General features: G+C 36.8%; 3 protein-coding genes across 3 annotated transcripts; 1 reads left to right on the top strand and 2 right to left on the bottom strand.

The window, feature by feature from the left end:
• Positions 1-76: 76 nt before the first annotated feature.
• On the top strand, positions 77-3131 carry zgc:101716 (uncharacterized protein LOC492784 homolog). Its single transcript, XM_051132362.1, has 6 exons — positions 77-196; positions 1586-1681; positions 1755-1898; positions 1970-2256; positions 2358-2490; positions 2843-3131. Exons 1-6 carry the CDS (start codon positions 92-94, stop codon positions 3020-3022), a joined length of 945 nt encoding a protein of 314 aa, XP_050988319.1. The 5' UTR covers positions 77-91; the 3' UTR covers positions 3023-3131.
• A 66-nt stretch (positions 3132-3197) lies between these two features.
• On the bottom strand, positions 3198-6818 carry LOC127179086 (protein FAM83A). Its single transcript, XM_051132361.1, has 4 exons — positions 6288-6818; positions 5036-5203; positions 4512-4636; positions 3198-3683 (listed from the first exon to the last, which is right to left on the bottom strand). Exons 1-4 carry the CDS (start codon positions 6795-6797, stop codon positions 3206-3208), a joined length of 1281 nt encoding a protein of 426 aa, XP_050988318.1. The 5' UTR covers positions 6798-6818; the 3' UTR covers positions 3198-3205.
• Positions 6819-8293: 1475 nt separating this feature from the next.
• Positions 8294-13198, bottom strand: zmp:0000000951 (uncharacterized). Its single transcript, XM_051132360.1, has 3 exons — positions 13159-13198; positions 12044-13000; positions 8294-9059 (listed from the first exon to the last, which is right to left on the bottom strand). Exons 2-3 carry the CDS (start codon positions 12985-12987, stop codon positions 8294-8296), a joined length of 1710 nt encoding a protein of 569 aa, XP_050988317.1. The 5' UTR covers positions 12988-13000; positions 13159-13198.
• Between the last annotated feature and the right edge of the window lie 1975 nt (positions 13199-15173).

The following is a 15173-nucleotide window of genomic DNA, read 5'->3' as shown; positions in this document are numbered from 1 at the left end:
GCGTGTTTGTTGCGATCACGTGTTACACTGTGTTGTTTCGTGAGTGTGTGAGAGGAGCCTGCTGTGACTCTCTCGCGTGTTTCTTTCTGTCATGGAGATTCTGGGCAGCACTTTTGACGATTCTGTGTTCGAGGAAGCAAGAAACAGAGTTTCAGCTGCTCTTCCCGCATACGAGCCCAAACTCTGCGAACCTCTGGTGGGTAACACACTCAACACTAACAACAAACCGCTGATACCATACAGTTAATGGCACGTATACTTACGCAGTATTTACGTGGTATGCTACGTTCACTTCAAAGGAAAGCATGGTATTACTACGGTAATGACGGCAGCTGATGGTAATACCACGGTACTTAGTTAGATATGTAAAGTATTCGCGTGAGAAAGAATAACATGGTATGTTTTAGTCAGTGATATTTCAACACATTCTAAACATAAATTAAATTTGTGCTGATGTGCTGAATTAGCATACTATATCATTACATATAATTAATGATAATTATATATCATATAATTATAACATGTATAATTACACAGGCGCTTCTGTGGGATTCACACGGTTAATGTTTTTACATAAATATCTTTTACTCACCAAGCCTGCATTTATTTGATCCAAAGTACTTTAAAAGCGGTAAAAATTTAAATATTTTTACTATTTAAAATACGTGTTTTCTATTTAAATATATTAAAATATAATTTATTCCTTTGATTTCAAAACTGAATTTTTAGCATCATTACTCCAGTCACGTTCCCTCAAAAATCATTCTAATATTCTAATTTTCTGCTCAGAAAAAAAAAAAAAAAAACATTTATTATTATTATGTTGAAAACAGCTGAGTAGAATATTTTTAGGTTTCTTTGATGAATAGAAAGTTCAGAAAAGCAGCATTTATCTGCACATAGAAATCTTTTGTAACATTATGAATGTCTTTATTATCACTTTTAAACAATTTAAAGCATCCTTGCTAAATAAGAGTATTCATTTCTGTAATTTCTTTCTAAAAATAAATAAGTAAATACATTAAACTGACTCCAAGCTTTTAAATGGTAGTGTATAATGTTACAGTTTTTTTTTTAAATTTCAGATAAATGCTGAACTTGAGGTCTTTCTATTTATCAAAGTATCCTAAAAAAATACTCCACTGTTTTGAATATCGATAATAATAATAAAAAAATGTTTCTTGAATAGCAAATCAGCATATTAGAATGATTTCTGAAGGATCACGTGACATTGAAGACTGGAGTAATGATGCTGAAAATTCAGCTTTGTTCACAGGAATAAATTACGTTTCAATTATATTTACTTTAAACAATAAAACCATTTAAAAATTTCACAGTATTTGCTGTACTTTGGATCAAATAAATGCAGGCTTGGTAAGCAGAAGAGACACATTAAAAATCTTACGGTTTTTAAAAATCAAAAACGTTTGACTGGTAGTGCATTAAACTATAATAACAAAAAATAACAAATATTACATAAAAAATAAAATGTTTATCCAACAAACAAGTCAAGCGCCTTTTCAAGAATTAAATAAAGGAACGTCTTCCAGCAGGTCATGTTTTTTCTCTGTTTTATTATATATAGTGGTTTTGTGATGATGGCAATTTCGAAGACCCATTAGAAGAACAAAAAACCCTTAAGTTTCGAGGAGATCTGGCCTACAGGAGGAAACAGTATCAGGTACAAAGAGCTGAATTCAACATCATCTCTCACTGATATTCATAAGCTGATTTGTGAGTTGTGTCAATGACAGGTGGCTCTGGATGAGTATGTATCCTGCCTCTCTTTGGTACCTGCTGGAAACACATCAGTGAAGAGAGATGTGCTGGAAGGGATCGCACGATGCTGCTGTCACCTGGGCAAAAAAGAAGAGGCTCTAAATGCCTGTGAGAAATTGGTAAGTACATTAAAGCACTAACTCCAACAACCTGTATTTATCCTTTTGCTGATTTACGGTTTTATTGACAGAGAACGGAAGTATCCAACACCTGCCACCTCACCTGCATCCTTCAGCTGGAGCTGAGTGTTCATGAACACTATAGAGATCTGACAAACAGCATCTCCAGCCTGCAGCAGCTGTGCTGTCTTCATCCATACCATCCATGGCACTGGCTGAATCTAGCTATGAGCTTTCAGAGGCTCCTGGAGTCTCACAGGGGTCCAGACAGATCCAGCGCGGAGGAAGAACACGACAAGCAGCAGGGGACAAGTAACATTTTACGATTGAAGACTGTCATGTGCTTGATTAGAACAAGGTATATGAGCCACAACAGATCTAGCTGTTTATTTATTCACTTTGATATTAACAGATGAATTCAGCTTTGAGTTCATTCATGTTGTTATTTTTTTTTTTCAGGTTGCTAATTGAAATCCTGCGGATTCAGCAGTTCTCATTCGTTCTGGAGAACAGCCAAAGGACCCTACAAGACATTGAGGAGGCCCTAAATGTTTTACAGCCAACAGAAAAAATGCTTCAGACAGTCTCTGAGGTCAGGAAAAAATAAAAAATAAAAAAATATATATATAATTATTATTATTATTATTATTATTATTATTATTATAAATATATAAAAATTATATATATGTGACCCTGGACCACAAAACCAGTCTAAAGTCGAATTTTTTAATATATTTTAATATATATATATATATATATATATATATATATATATATATAAATAATTATATATAATGTAAAGCATTCCTTTGCAATTTTTTTCTGAATTCACTACTTGGAAGCATCAAAAAAGCTAGTTTATTCTCTAAATTGCACATCTCTCATACAACTCCTGAACTTTCATGGTCTCACGTTAGAAACTGATTTAATTTATTCTGATCTAGGTAATGGCAGAAGACCTCAATCCAGAGAAGATGAGGGAGGAAAACCAAGATGGAGAAAGTTTATCAGGACTTTATATTAAAGACTTTGATGAAAGGTGGTGGAACAAACTCCACATTAAACTGCAGGAGGAGACGCCAGGTTTATCCATGCATAGACCACTGGAGGAGACATATGAATAATATGACTGTTGATTGTACTTTTAGAAATGAATGTGTATCTTTTATTGGAGTTACATGCTTTTACTGTTACAGAGCAGAATAAAGTTAAATGTTTTAAAATAAATAAAGTTTCTACATCTACTAATTCAAGCAATGAGCACATACTTATTCACAGTGTCTACTAAAGCATTACAATAACCTGCTCTAGGACCAGTGGGAAGTTGCAGGAGCGCTCTTGTTGATGTGATTGCCTTGTACTGGACGCCAAGTTTGGCTCCTCATATTATAATCTTTGAAAAGAGGGGGTTGACCAGCAATGGTGTGATGGATCGTGCTCCTCCGTGGAAGCCATTGAGATCTTTGCAGTCCATTGGTGGCATTTGGATAGGTTGTTTGCCTGACCAAGGCAGGAGTTGTTAGGAAACTCTGGTTCCTGGGTTTGCAAGGTTTCTGTGGTAGGTGGTTGGCAGTATTTCTAGCAGTTCCTGCTGGGCACATTGGGATCTGGAGTTTCTCAAAGGGTAGGCAGAGATCTCCCAGATCTGATGTGTGGCAGATAAATCCTGGGACTGGTTTAGAAATAGCATAGAGTCTGCGAAACTCCAGGTCGAATGGTTTAACCCCGCTGCCTTTGAAGAGTACGGCCAAGCTTCTGTGAACCTGCCAGGACAGCCAGGTGAGACTGTGACGGAGTGAAAGAGTTATTAGTGAAAGAAATCAAACGAGACTTAGTCAAAGGTGAAGTTTCTGCATAACTAGCAGCACCAAAAGCAATCAGTGGCTCAACCAGCAGTGTGAGCTTGCGGTGGGCTTAAATGCTACAATGACAGATGTAGGGAGTGTTTGAAATTTGTCTGAAAACAGCATTATTTATGCAATTGTGGTCCAGAAATTAACCACGTATGGTTGTAAATCGTACTGCTGTGATTGGAGAATTAAGAGCTGCTATTTAAAAGAAACTAATTAAAATATCTATTTCACAATTTTAGGTTGAAATTTATATGAATGTATTGGGCAAATATGTGTATTTAGGATGCTATGACTGACGATTTTTTTTAAATGCATTTCTAAAAGTACATTTGTGTATTATATGTACTACAAAAATATATATGAACTAGATCTAAATGATCTAAATGATCCCAGCCAAAGAAGAAGGGTCTTATCTAGCGAAATGATCGGTTATTTTCTAAAAAAGAAAGGTTAAAAAGTATATAAACTGTAATTTTAACTGAAACATCATGCATTTTGGAAGTTCAAACTCGGGGGCACCATTGAAGTCCACTATATGGAGAACATTCCTGAAATGTTTTCCTCAAAAACACTTTCTATACGACTAAAGAAAAAAAAAGACATGAACATCTGACAAGGGGGTATCTGTAAATCTTTGTTCTGGAAGTGAACTACTCCTTTAATACAAATACAGTGCTTCCTTCCAAGTGCTGTTTAAATAGTAATTGAGTATAACATGTCTGTATTGATGAGACATTTGAGAGTTCAAATAGTGCAGTACCTGTATGTCCCAACCAGCACTTTTGTGCAGTCCACAATGATGAACTTTTCCTTTGTCTGTCCAGTGAACTTTCTCCCTGATTTGGCACAGTATGTTTGTCCTTGAACGCTACGAATGGACATTCTCTGTATGAAGAGATAAAGAGGGAAACATGAGCACACAAACATGAATTCATCCTCATGTTTTTCATTTCATGATACACTCAGAAAAAAGGTACAAAAGCTGTCACTGTGGCTGTGCCCTTTCAAAAGGTGCACTTTACTGATACTAATATGTACCTTTAAGGTATCAGTATGGACTTTTTAGGTACAAATGTGTTGCTTCTGAAGAGGTATACCGCCCCAGTGAAAGCTTTTCTACCTTTTTTTCTAAGAGTGCATAACAACTTAAATATGCTGTCATTATGAAAAAAGTATGTTACATACAATATTGAAATGACATTTATTATAAAACCAAAAGCAAGTGTTTTAACAGTGCCAATTAAATTCCATTAATGTAAATATAAGGTCAATAGAATAACTTACACCAAGGTGTGATTTGTTGATTTTTACATTTTCACACATATCCTGAAACAGCTGTAAATTGGTATGGTCCAGAAGAAGATAGACGTATACATTGCGCTTTCTTGACGCCTCCAGTATGTCACAGAAAATCTCCACATCACTGAAGGTGTCCATAACTATCGCCAGAACCTTTGATGAGTGTAATTTAAGGAGCAAAAGTTACGACTACGTTGCAAATTGTGTTTTAGACTGCTGCACACTCAAAAATGACAGGCGCTTTCCACAAATGCAGTATAAAATAGGACCTAAATTTTTTGTTTTTCCATTTTCAGCAAATTAAAGAAGGTGCTTAAGCTTAAGATTTCAGATTAAGACTTTCAGTGGTTAAACTGAACAAACAGAAAACAATTCAAATATAGCACGAGTATATTTGTAGCAATAGCCAAAAATACACTGTATGGGTCAAAATGATCGATTTTTCTTTTATGCCAAAAATCATTATATCATCATGTAAAGATCATGTTCCAGGAAGATATTTTATAAATTTTCTACCGTAAATATTTCAAAACTTTATTTTTTGTTTAGTAATATGCATTGCTAAGAACTTCATTTTGGACAACTTTAAAGCCGATTTTCTCAATATTCTGATTTTTTTGCACCCTCAGATTGCAGATTTTCAAATAGTTGCATCAATGCAAAGCTTATTTATTTAGCTTTCAGATGATGTATAAAACTTAATTTAAAACAATTGACCCTTATGACTGGTTTTGTGGTCCAGGGTCACAAATATTCAATTATTTTTAATTATGTTTAATTTTTGCAACCCTGCTACCCTGTTAAGTTAAATGAATATTAATAAATTAATAATAATACTGAACTGAACTGGATGATAACACTATTGCACACATCACTGAAAAACTGGACTGGTAACTGGATTTACTTTTTCACAAATTTAACAAAATAATTACAAAGTAATATCAAGTTTGAATTAAATGTAAAATGTAAAAGTAGAGCTACTTTTTTTTTTTTTAAACTTAAATTGAATTTCATAATAGATGGATTTTACAACCCTGTTATTTAGTTTAATTAATGTGAAGCTGCCTTGAAACAATCTGCATTCTATGTTCAATTTGTGCTACTAATACTTGAAGCTAAAAAAGTTTGTGGATTCATGGAAAGTGTTGTTCATAATTGCATCAAGCATTTTTCTTGCATCACAAAAAAATGGCAATATACAATCCAAAAATGTCTCGATCAAATGACATGTTCTTACTGTAGTTGCTTGCCTGATGAGTTCCCGCAGCACGTCTTTCAAGGAAAACGATTTCATTGAGTGGAAAAACACTTCCACACTAGGCATTCCTTGCAGATGGTAACTCCAGTCAGCCACTGGCCAGCCGTAGTCAAGAACTGGAGCCTCGCTCTCTGTGACCACAGGAAAGTACGTCTCGGAAGAAACTGATGGAGAACTAGACATCTCTTCATCCCTGTCCGCCTCTTCATTCTCAGCGAGAGGCTTTTTAATGTTGTTCAAGATGTACGCTTTCTCCTCCGCTGACAGAAAGTTTGCTTCATTCTCTTTGACCAACACTTCCTGGTATCCATCAATCCCTCTGTCCAAGAGAGCATCCATAGCCAGTCGTGTGCTCTCATTGTAACTCAGACCCACTGGAGACAACAAAGCGTTTGGGCTTCTTATCTCCTGAACTCTTCTTCTCATTTTTCCCATCAGCTTTGGCATCAAGTAACACTGCACCGACAGTCCATTACTTACAAGGTTCATGTTGTCTGCAGCTGACAGATGACTGGTTGACTCTTCCTCATTCAGCTTTAATTTTTAGTCGTTTTTCATGCTTTAGGCCATACGATTATCCATACAAGCATGGTGTGCTGCTACATCCAACGTCCCCAAGGTGATCATCAAATGTTCACAAATAATGCTGCGAGACATTCACGCACCGTACATCTTTTCATCAGCAGTGCTGGCGTTTAACGGCACACTGAGCATTTCTAAACCAATTTGTCATGTTTTCATGATGGGTGAGTTTCAAATTGAATGTTAGTGCTGCCTTAGGGCTCTGGGGAAAGTAGTTTGTGGCTCCACCTCGAACTAAGAGGAGTAACTAGCATTCACAGATGGCTTTACCCCCAGGCATCGGTGGGTGAGGTCCTGTTGTTTAACAGGTAAGGTGTTGAGTAAATAATGAGACTGAAGCTCCCATGTTTTCCATAGAATTAAATGGCGTGAGTGGCATGGATGAAGATGTGGATGCCAGATTCACTTCACCCACGCTTCATTAGGAACCAACAGACCTGTTCTTTTTTCGTGACTCACCTGCTTACGCAATTTCTTAACGACTTTGTAGATAATGTACTTGTGGTAGTGAATATTCGTTTTTTGTTATTTGGCATTTAATAAGTCATGCTAAAATTATAAACTTAAGCATACATTTTCCCACACCATTTGTGCTACATACATAATTGATGCATACCGTGCGGCTTATTGAAAGCATTATTGCTTTTCTCTAAGTAACCAGATTTGTGGTTGATATTAAATATAAAATAGACTATACAAACCTAAATATCATAGAGACAACCACTAAGCAACCACCCAGACCACTATATAGTCTATAGTCTATAAAATAGACTGTACAAACCTAAATATCATAGAGACAACCACTAAGCAACCACCCAGACCACTATAGCAAACGCGTTCAGTAACAACTCATTAAAACACTCCTTAAAACACCTCCTCGACTGCAACATTCTAGCAACCACCCTAACATTGTGATGGCATGTTTTGCATGGGCAAACACCACTTATTGCATCAAAAAATGCAAATATCAAGTTAAAATTATTGGCTTATGCCACACATGAAAATACGGAAAGATTCAACCAATATCATAAACAGAGAAGAAAAAATACCGCACACTATCATAGCTTGCAATAAGTTACAATATTTAGACCTTCGGCCAAACTGCATTAAATATTGCACATTTTGCGTGCAGTGGTATGGTAGTGTGCAGAATTTTGTCTTAAAAAAAAAAAAACCTAAATGAGTAAATATATATTCAAATTATTTGTCAAAAAAGAATTTGTGCTTGAAACTTAAAAAAGAAACAGCACATGCCAAAAAGGCTTTACAGTCACATTGCATCTGAATAGGGTGGTTCTCATATAAGGATAAAATATGTTTGGAAAGTGATGAGTAGTTAAGCCGACAGAAATCCCTCTCTTATAAAACATGCTTGAGAGTGAGAACATCCCTTTTTCAATTATTTACATAAATTTGCAAGAATCTGATCTTTTCCAGAAAACATCTCCATCCAGTTGTTTTCCTGCATATCTGGCAAGAGCAACTTTCTTATGACTTGGAAAGCCTGCATTCAACGTCTCCTTTAGCTTGGCTAGGTCCAAGGTTTCTGGATGGTGAGCAGACACTAGAAACAAGCTCTGCTGGAGGCCCAGTTTACCCAAGACTTCCTCAGCCCATTGCCTCACCTCCGCAATTGACTTCTCCTTAATCAAATCTGCCATGGAAAGCACCAGGTAACATTCTTTCCCTAGGGAGGATGCTTGCTTTAACAACTGTATGGCTCCCAGTCTAAGCCTCAAAGGAGACATTAGTATATATACATCACATAAAGTGAGTGCAGATGTTACACGTTGAGCTTCAGATGAGCTGGACACAGAGGACAAGCTGTCAAGATCACCTATTTTTCCAATCCCAGGAAGGTCCCAAAGACAGACGTTCGGGGAAGTGTAAGGATATTTCACAGCCTCTTTGGTTGTTTCTATTACACCGGTTGAGGCAGCTTGTTCATCACTGCTTTCCAGGCCCAGGAGGGCATTGACCAAGCTGGAGCTTCCACAGCCCGTCTCACCCAGCACACCAACATCCAGCCGGAAGTTATCGAGAGCTGAAAGGATTGCCTGAAGCTTGGAGGGATTGTCTGTGAGATCTCTCGGCTGTGAGAGCTTGGTGATCTGGTCAAGATCATCTTGGTTTATTTTCCTGGACCTCAAAGCAGTAGAGACCACAAACCTAAGAAGCAAATGTAGTAAATTTGTTAGATAAATGAAGATGCCATAAATAATAAAGAACACTGAATTTTCATGCAAGTTGTAAATATGCGGCCTAATGTAGGGTGACCATATTCATCTTTTTCCCGGACATTTAAAGTGGCCAAGGTTCCCAGACCTGCTGTCAGTCTGAAGGTGTGGCTACATAAGACTAGGGCTGCCCCCTAATAGTCAACTAACCATTAGTTGACGACAAGAGGCTTGGTCGACCAAAATTTTATTAGTTGCTTAGTTGCAGAAAAAGAATTTGCAGTCCGTGACAAACAGATCATTAATGGCTGGTCTATGTGATGATATAGTGCATCGGCCAGGACATCCAAAAGCTCATCTATCATTTATCGACCTCAAACATGGCTTTTTATCTAAAAGATGTATGTAGTAGCAACTTTACATGGCCGCTCAATCTAATGTTAACCAAGAAAAATGTGCGCTATTCAAGTGCCTGTGTGAAGTGTGGAAGCTGAATAGTAGCGTGCTCACAGCATGACAGATGGAGGCGCCGGTGCGGTCACTTGCTCTTAAAATACTCCGTAATTTTGGTCATACAGATAAAAGTAATACATCTTTCAAATTTGTAAAGACTATACGTTTATTTGTGTTCACTTGCAATAACAATGAAACATTGCGCTTTTGTAAAATAAAGAATGCAAACTGGATGCACTTTCTGCCTTCTCTGTCTCTGTTGAGTGCAAAACTTTAAAACTCTGTGTATACTTACCTTACAGACATGAAAAATATATCTATAGAGAGTGAAACATCTACTTCTAAATAAACCAATTCAAATAGAAAACAAATATTCACAGATTATGTAATCCACATAAAACATGCATACAGGCACATCACTACTGCGGAGATGACGAGTTGGTGTCACCAACTTCATCTCTTAAGCCGAAAACGAAGAAAGCGCTAGTTTATCAATAAATTATTAAAACATTAATGGAGTCTCATAGCTGTTTTCCCCAGACACATTCATAATTATTATATCTGCCGGTGCGCTGTGGCAAGCTATTTTTGCATGCGTTTGAGCTATGTAGGCATTTAAAGGCTCATTTTTATGATGTTTTTTATGGCTTATTAATAAATGTGTGACTAATAGTCGACTAATGCTTAAAATGAACGACTACTAGTTGACCAAAAAAATCTTTAGCCGAGGACGACCCTATGTGAGACTATATGTGTATTTGCATTGCTTTGACCAAAAGCCATTGGTTAATTATATACAATGCCTGCACTTTATTGGTCAAACCTCTTTTTCAGTCATTACCTGTGGCTGCTATGAAAACAATAGCTTAAAGCCAAAACCTGGCAATTTAGAAATCCTGGCCAGGACATGTCTGCAAAAAAGAGGAAGTATGGTCACCCCTATTTAATGCTAGGTTGTGCTTGTTTACAACCAAACTAAGCTGGTAGACCACCATAGATTTCCTAATTAAGCTGGTTGAGTAAGGTTACTAGCTAGTTAAGCAAGTTAATCAGCCTAGTAGGGAATCAAGCACACTGGCATGCCATGTTGGGGACCAATGTCCAAAACACAACATGGTGCCCAGCAGGTGAATCCTAATTTTTCTGAGTTCCACATGCTCCTGGTTCAACATCCGAGTTGGTCCTAGAATAGAGTAACCAGACGTGCCACTTCCCGGGGACACATTCAACACAGGATTTCTAAATTGCCTAAAATAACCAGGTGTTGGCTGTTTGCACTGCACTGATTAAATGACATCAAAGTAACGTGAGAGCGATTCAAAAGAATAAGGAGCCATCTGCTCTGCTCTCTATAGCCAACACCCGGTTATTTTAGGCAATTATGAAATCCTGTGCTAAACGTGTCCCCGGGAAGTGGTTCGTCTGGTCATCCTATCCTAGAACAACAATCCCCACCACAAATCAGATATTAGGGTTAGGGGCTTGTACGCCATTCTTATCAACCTATTTCACTCTGTCTTGAAGAATTTAGGCCCCATTCTAACTAAAAACATGTAAACCCAACCCAAAGATCTTCAGGACCTCTACTAGAAATGTTCTGGCAGGTGTATTGGAGCAGGCTGGAACTAATTTCTCCATGACATTGGCCAGAACCAGGACTGGACATCCCTGGGCTAGGTTAAGGATAGGCTTGGATTAACAGGGATTGGATTAGAACTTAATTTTTGACAGGACTGTTGTTCCAGGACCTTGAACCAGGACCTTATTATCAGCCTAACCTTTGCCTCTAGTTTAAGGCTTAGGTTAGGTTATGGATTAGAGGTAGGTACAGGGTTAGAACTTCTTTGTTTTACAGGCTTGTTCCTTCATTATCAACCCATCTTTTGCCTGTAGTTTAAGGGTTAGGTTAGGTTATGTTATGATTGGGTTTGGATTAGAGGTAGGGATTGCCCTGTTTAAAAAAATCAGCATATGCTGGTTAGGTATGTATGGTTTGAGCTGGTTTAAATTAGTCCTTAGTTGGTCATGAGCTGCTTTAAGATCCTGATCCTGGTCCTGAGCTGGTTATAAGTGGGTCCTGAGCAGGAGCTAGTTGCTCAGGACCATCTTATAACCAACTCAGGATTTATTAGAACTTATTTTTTGATAGGACTGTTGTTACATCATTATCAACCCATCTTTTGCCTCTAGTTTAAGGGTTAGGTTATATTATCATTGGATTTGGATTAGGGGTAGGGATTGCCCTGTTGAAAAAAAAAAAGCAACTTATAGCATATGCTGGTTAGGTATGTTTTAAAGCGTGTTGAAGCAGCTGAGCAACTAGCTCCACTATAACCAGCTCAGGATTTATTAGAAAGTATTTTTTTTAAAGATTGTTGTTCCAAGACCAACAAACATGTTGACCCCAGAACTCAAGACATGTGTAACCATCAATGGATGTTATTTCAGTGAGGTTCAGATGGAAATCCAGTTTGTGTCACATGGTAATATCAAACATTTCAAAACACAAAGTTGCTGACTTACTGTGCGTCATCGGTCAGTAGTTTAGGAACACGAAGTTCTCTTGTAATCGCCACCAGAAACTGACTAAAAGCCTTTCTCCGAAGCTCAGGCAGGGCTTCAGCAAACACCTGAGCGATATCCTTCATTTTCACTAACGCTAGATCTTGGGGAGCGTTTGAAGCATTCTTGCTGTCTGCTTCTAAATCAGCCGTTTCTCCAAACACTTCTTTACTTCTCTTCTGCAGCTCCAGTTTGCGAGCTCTCATTCGTTCCCAGGCGCAGGTCATGCATGGCCCTGTAGGCTTCTCCTCGACAACGTCCCAGTCCCGCTCAGCTTGAACCAGAAAAAAAGGCAGATCTCTGCAATGCAATTCCATTTTGAGCCACATGTGGTCCTCCTTCTGCTGTTCTGTAGTGAGAACCACCAAGACGTCATAGCACCTGCAGTCATACTGCTGGTTGTTCTGGTTAATAATGGAATTTGAGGTTGGATGGCCCTCCACGGTCCACACACGAACATTTGGGATTTGACGTTGTAAAATCACAGAGTCATCAGCAATGCCGCTCCCTATATATTCTGCATGCTCTGCTATCCGTACATGTTTTCTCCTGCTACTGCGTTGGTGATTAGTGTTTAACTTAGACTTTCTACTGTGTTCCTCATCTGCACTTTCATCTTTTTCCAAATCTTCTTCTTCTTCTTCTTCATCTGTTTCTTCCTCCTCATCACCTTCATCATCAGTTTCCCATTCCTCCTCTTCGATTTCCTCACCTGGCCCACAGACTGCAGAAGCCAGCTGAGCGTTAGCCTCCGGTGTGCCTCCGGTCACAGCAATATCTAAAGGGAAACGCTCAAACAGTTGTAGAGCCGTCACCAGCCTGTTTTCAAATCCAGGTGCCCTGAGAGAAAACCTCCAAGGGGCGAGCATACATTTCACTTTTTCATCCGAGAGTTTTTCTTCCATCTTCAAATTTACCCTGAAACAAATAAAACATTTGTTAACACAGCTTACACTAGCTACACTGTATACCTACCGTTAACACCAATGGTATACACAGCTAATAACTGAATTTGACAAACAGCGTTCAGAGATAAAATATGGTCAACAGAACATAATGTAATAATCATCGCTCACCTGTTCTCGAACAATAAGCTGCAAAAATGTGTCCTCTGTCCTTGAGTCCTTCTGGGTGAGTGTTTGCAGGACAATCAGCTGTGCTAAAGTCAATACTTTGTTTGACAAGGTTTAAAGATGACATTGTAAACAGTTCTCAGGGCGTTTAAGTTTGTTAAAGCATCATTGTGTATTTAATTCCATTTAACCCATTTATTCCCACAGTGGTTGAACACAAATTACTCCATTTGTGAAATTCTTATTCAATTTTGGTTGAAAACTAGCAGTTGACTACACTGTAAAAAATAAAAAACACAATTGTCAGCTTGAAATAATTTGTTACCCTGCTGCCTTAAAATTTTAAGTTCAGTCAACTAAAATAAGTTTAGTCAACTTGAAATGTTAAGTTACACTAAGTAACAACTTAGATTTTTGTGTTTACTAAACTTAACAGATGGGTAAGTAACCCAGCTGCCTTAAAATTTTAAGTTGATTCAACTCAAATATCTAAGTTGTCACTTAGTATAATTTAACATTTCAAGTTGAATAAACTTTTTTTGAGTTGACTGAACTTAAAATTTTAAGGCAGCCAGGTTACAAATTATTTTTAAGCTGACTCAACAAATTGTTTTTTACATTGTAGTTTCAGGAGAAGTCCCTGGTAAAAAAAAAAAGTAATAGATTTAAAATGCATTTTTTTCTACTAAGTATAGTTTAAAGTTTATTTATATATTTACTGACATATTGCTTGAGATTTACTGATATAAAAATTATTTTAAAAAAGTTGTAATTAAACTTTATTTGGAATACTACTTATGCACAATGCACATTTCTTAATATTAAGCCTTATTTATGTTTTAATGTCACTACTAATGAAGATTGCGTGATCTTTAAATAACATTGTTAAATGTAAAATATTTAAAGTGTACCTAAATAGTTCCACTTTAGCACAATCAAATATACTTGTTTGACTTCAGCACTACTTATGCACAATTAAAGTGAATTAAGTACAAAATTAGTTGTTCCAATTTAGCAGACTTTAAATATACCAGTTTAGTATATTAAAAGTACAACTGCAGGGTATTTTTGTTAAGTACATAATATGTAAATGTATCTGTAGTATACATAGCATGAAATAAATGTATTCTAAATACATTTTAGTATATTTATTCTTCACTAGGGGTAGAATTCACACCCACACAACATTTTCAAGTCTTTATAACTTTACACATTATAATTTACCATCAAAGTTAAATATTAACTGTACTTTTACAGTTTCGTAGATTTTTTAAAACTATTTTTTGAAAATGTGAATGATGCTTGCAAATTTTCCCACTATAATTAAGTTTTTTTAACCACATTGCTATGTGGTTGGCAAAGTGTTTATAGGATTTTAGCACATTGTTAAGCAGATGCTAAGGTATTTTGAGTATTTTAGTATGATTCTATATAGTTGCTAGGAATGTCTGGATCGTTGCTTACCGGCTTAAACGAGTCTATTATCCAGTCTTAATCGTGCTTTGGTTCATTAGATGACTGATTTGTTCAACACTATGTGTGAGAAATAGTTACAGTGATGCTTACATTAGTCAGTACTATAAATAATAATGAAAATTTTGTAGTATTTATGAATGCACATTATATGGTGTGAGTATCCAGCAGGGGTCAACATTTCTCCCTGAGTGCAAGAGCAACCTGTATTGTAAATTTAGATGGTAGTACTCCAAGATAAGGATTTTATAATATATATATATATATATATATATATATAAATTTAATAAAGCAATTACAACCACATCAATATGCAGATTTGATCTGTACAGACACTTAATAAAGACTTTTTTGAATATAAATCTTTGAGTGGCTTAGCCTACAAAGCTTAAATGTCCTTTATAAAAGAGCACCAGTATGTATCACTTCATATCAAGTAGATCTATTTGCAAACTGTTCACATGTAAATTTGTCAGCTGTCACTGTTTTCTTTACTATAGGCACTCCTAGGTTCATTTCGTAATCATTTCAATAAAATGTCAACT

Source organism: Labeo rohita, chromosome 16 (assembly GCF_022985175.1).
Source record: "Labeo rohita strain BAU-BD-2019 chromosome 16, IGBB_LRoh.1.0, whole genome shotgun sequence".
Lineage (NCBI taxonomy): Eukaryota > Metazoa > Chordata > Actinopteri > Cypriniformes > Cyprinidae > Labeo > Labeo rohita.
This window is presented reverse-complemented; position numbering and strand designations above follow the sequence as displayed.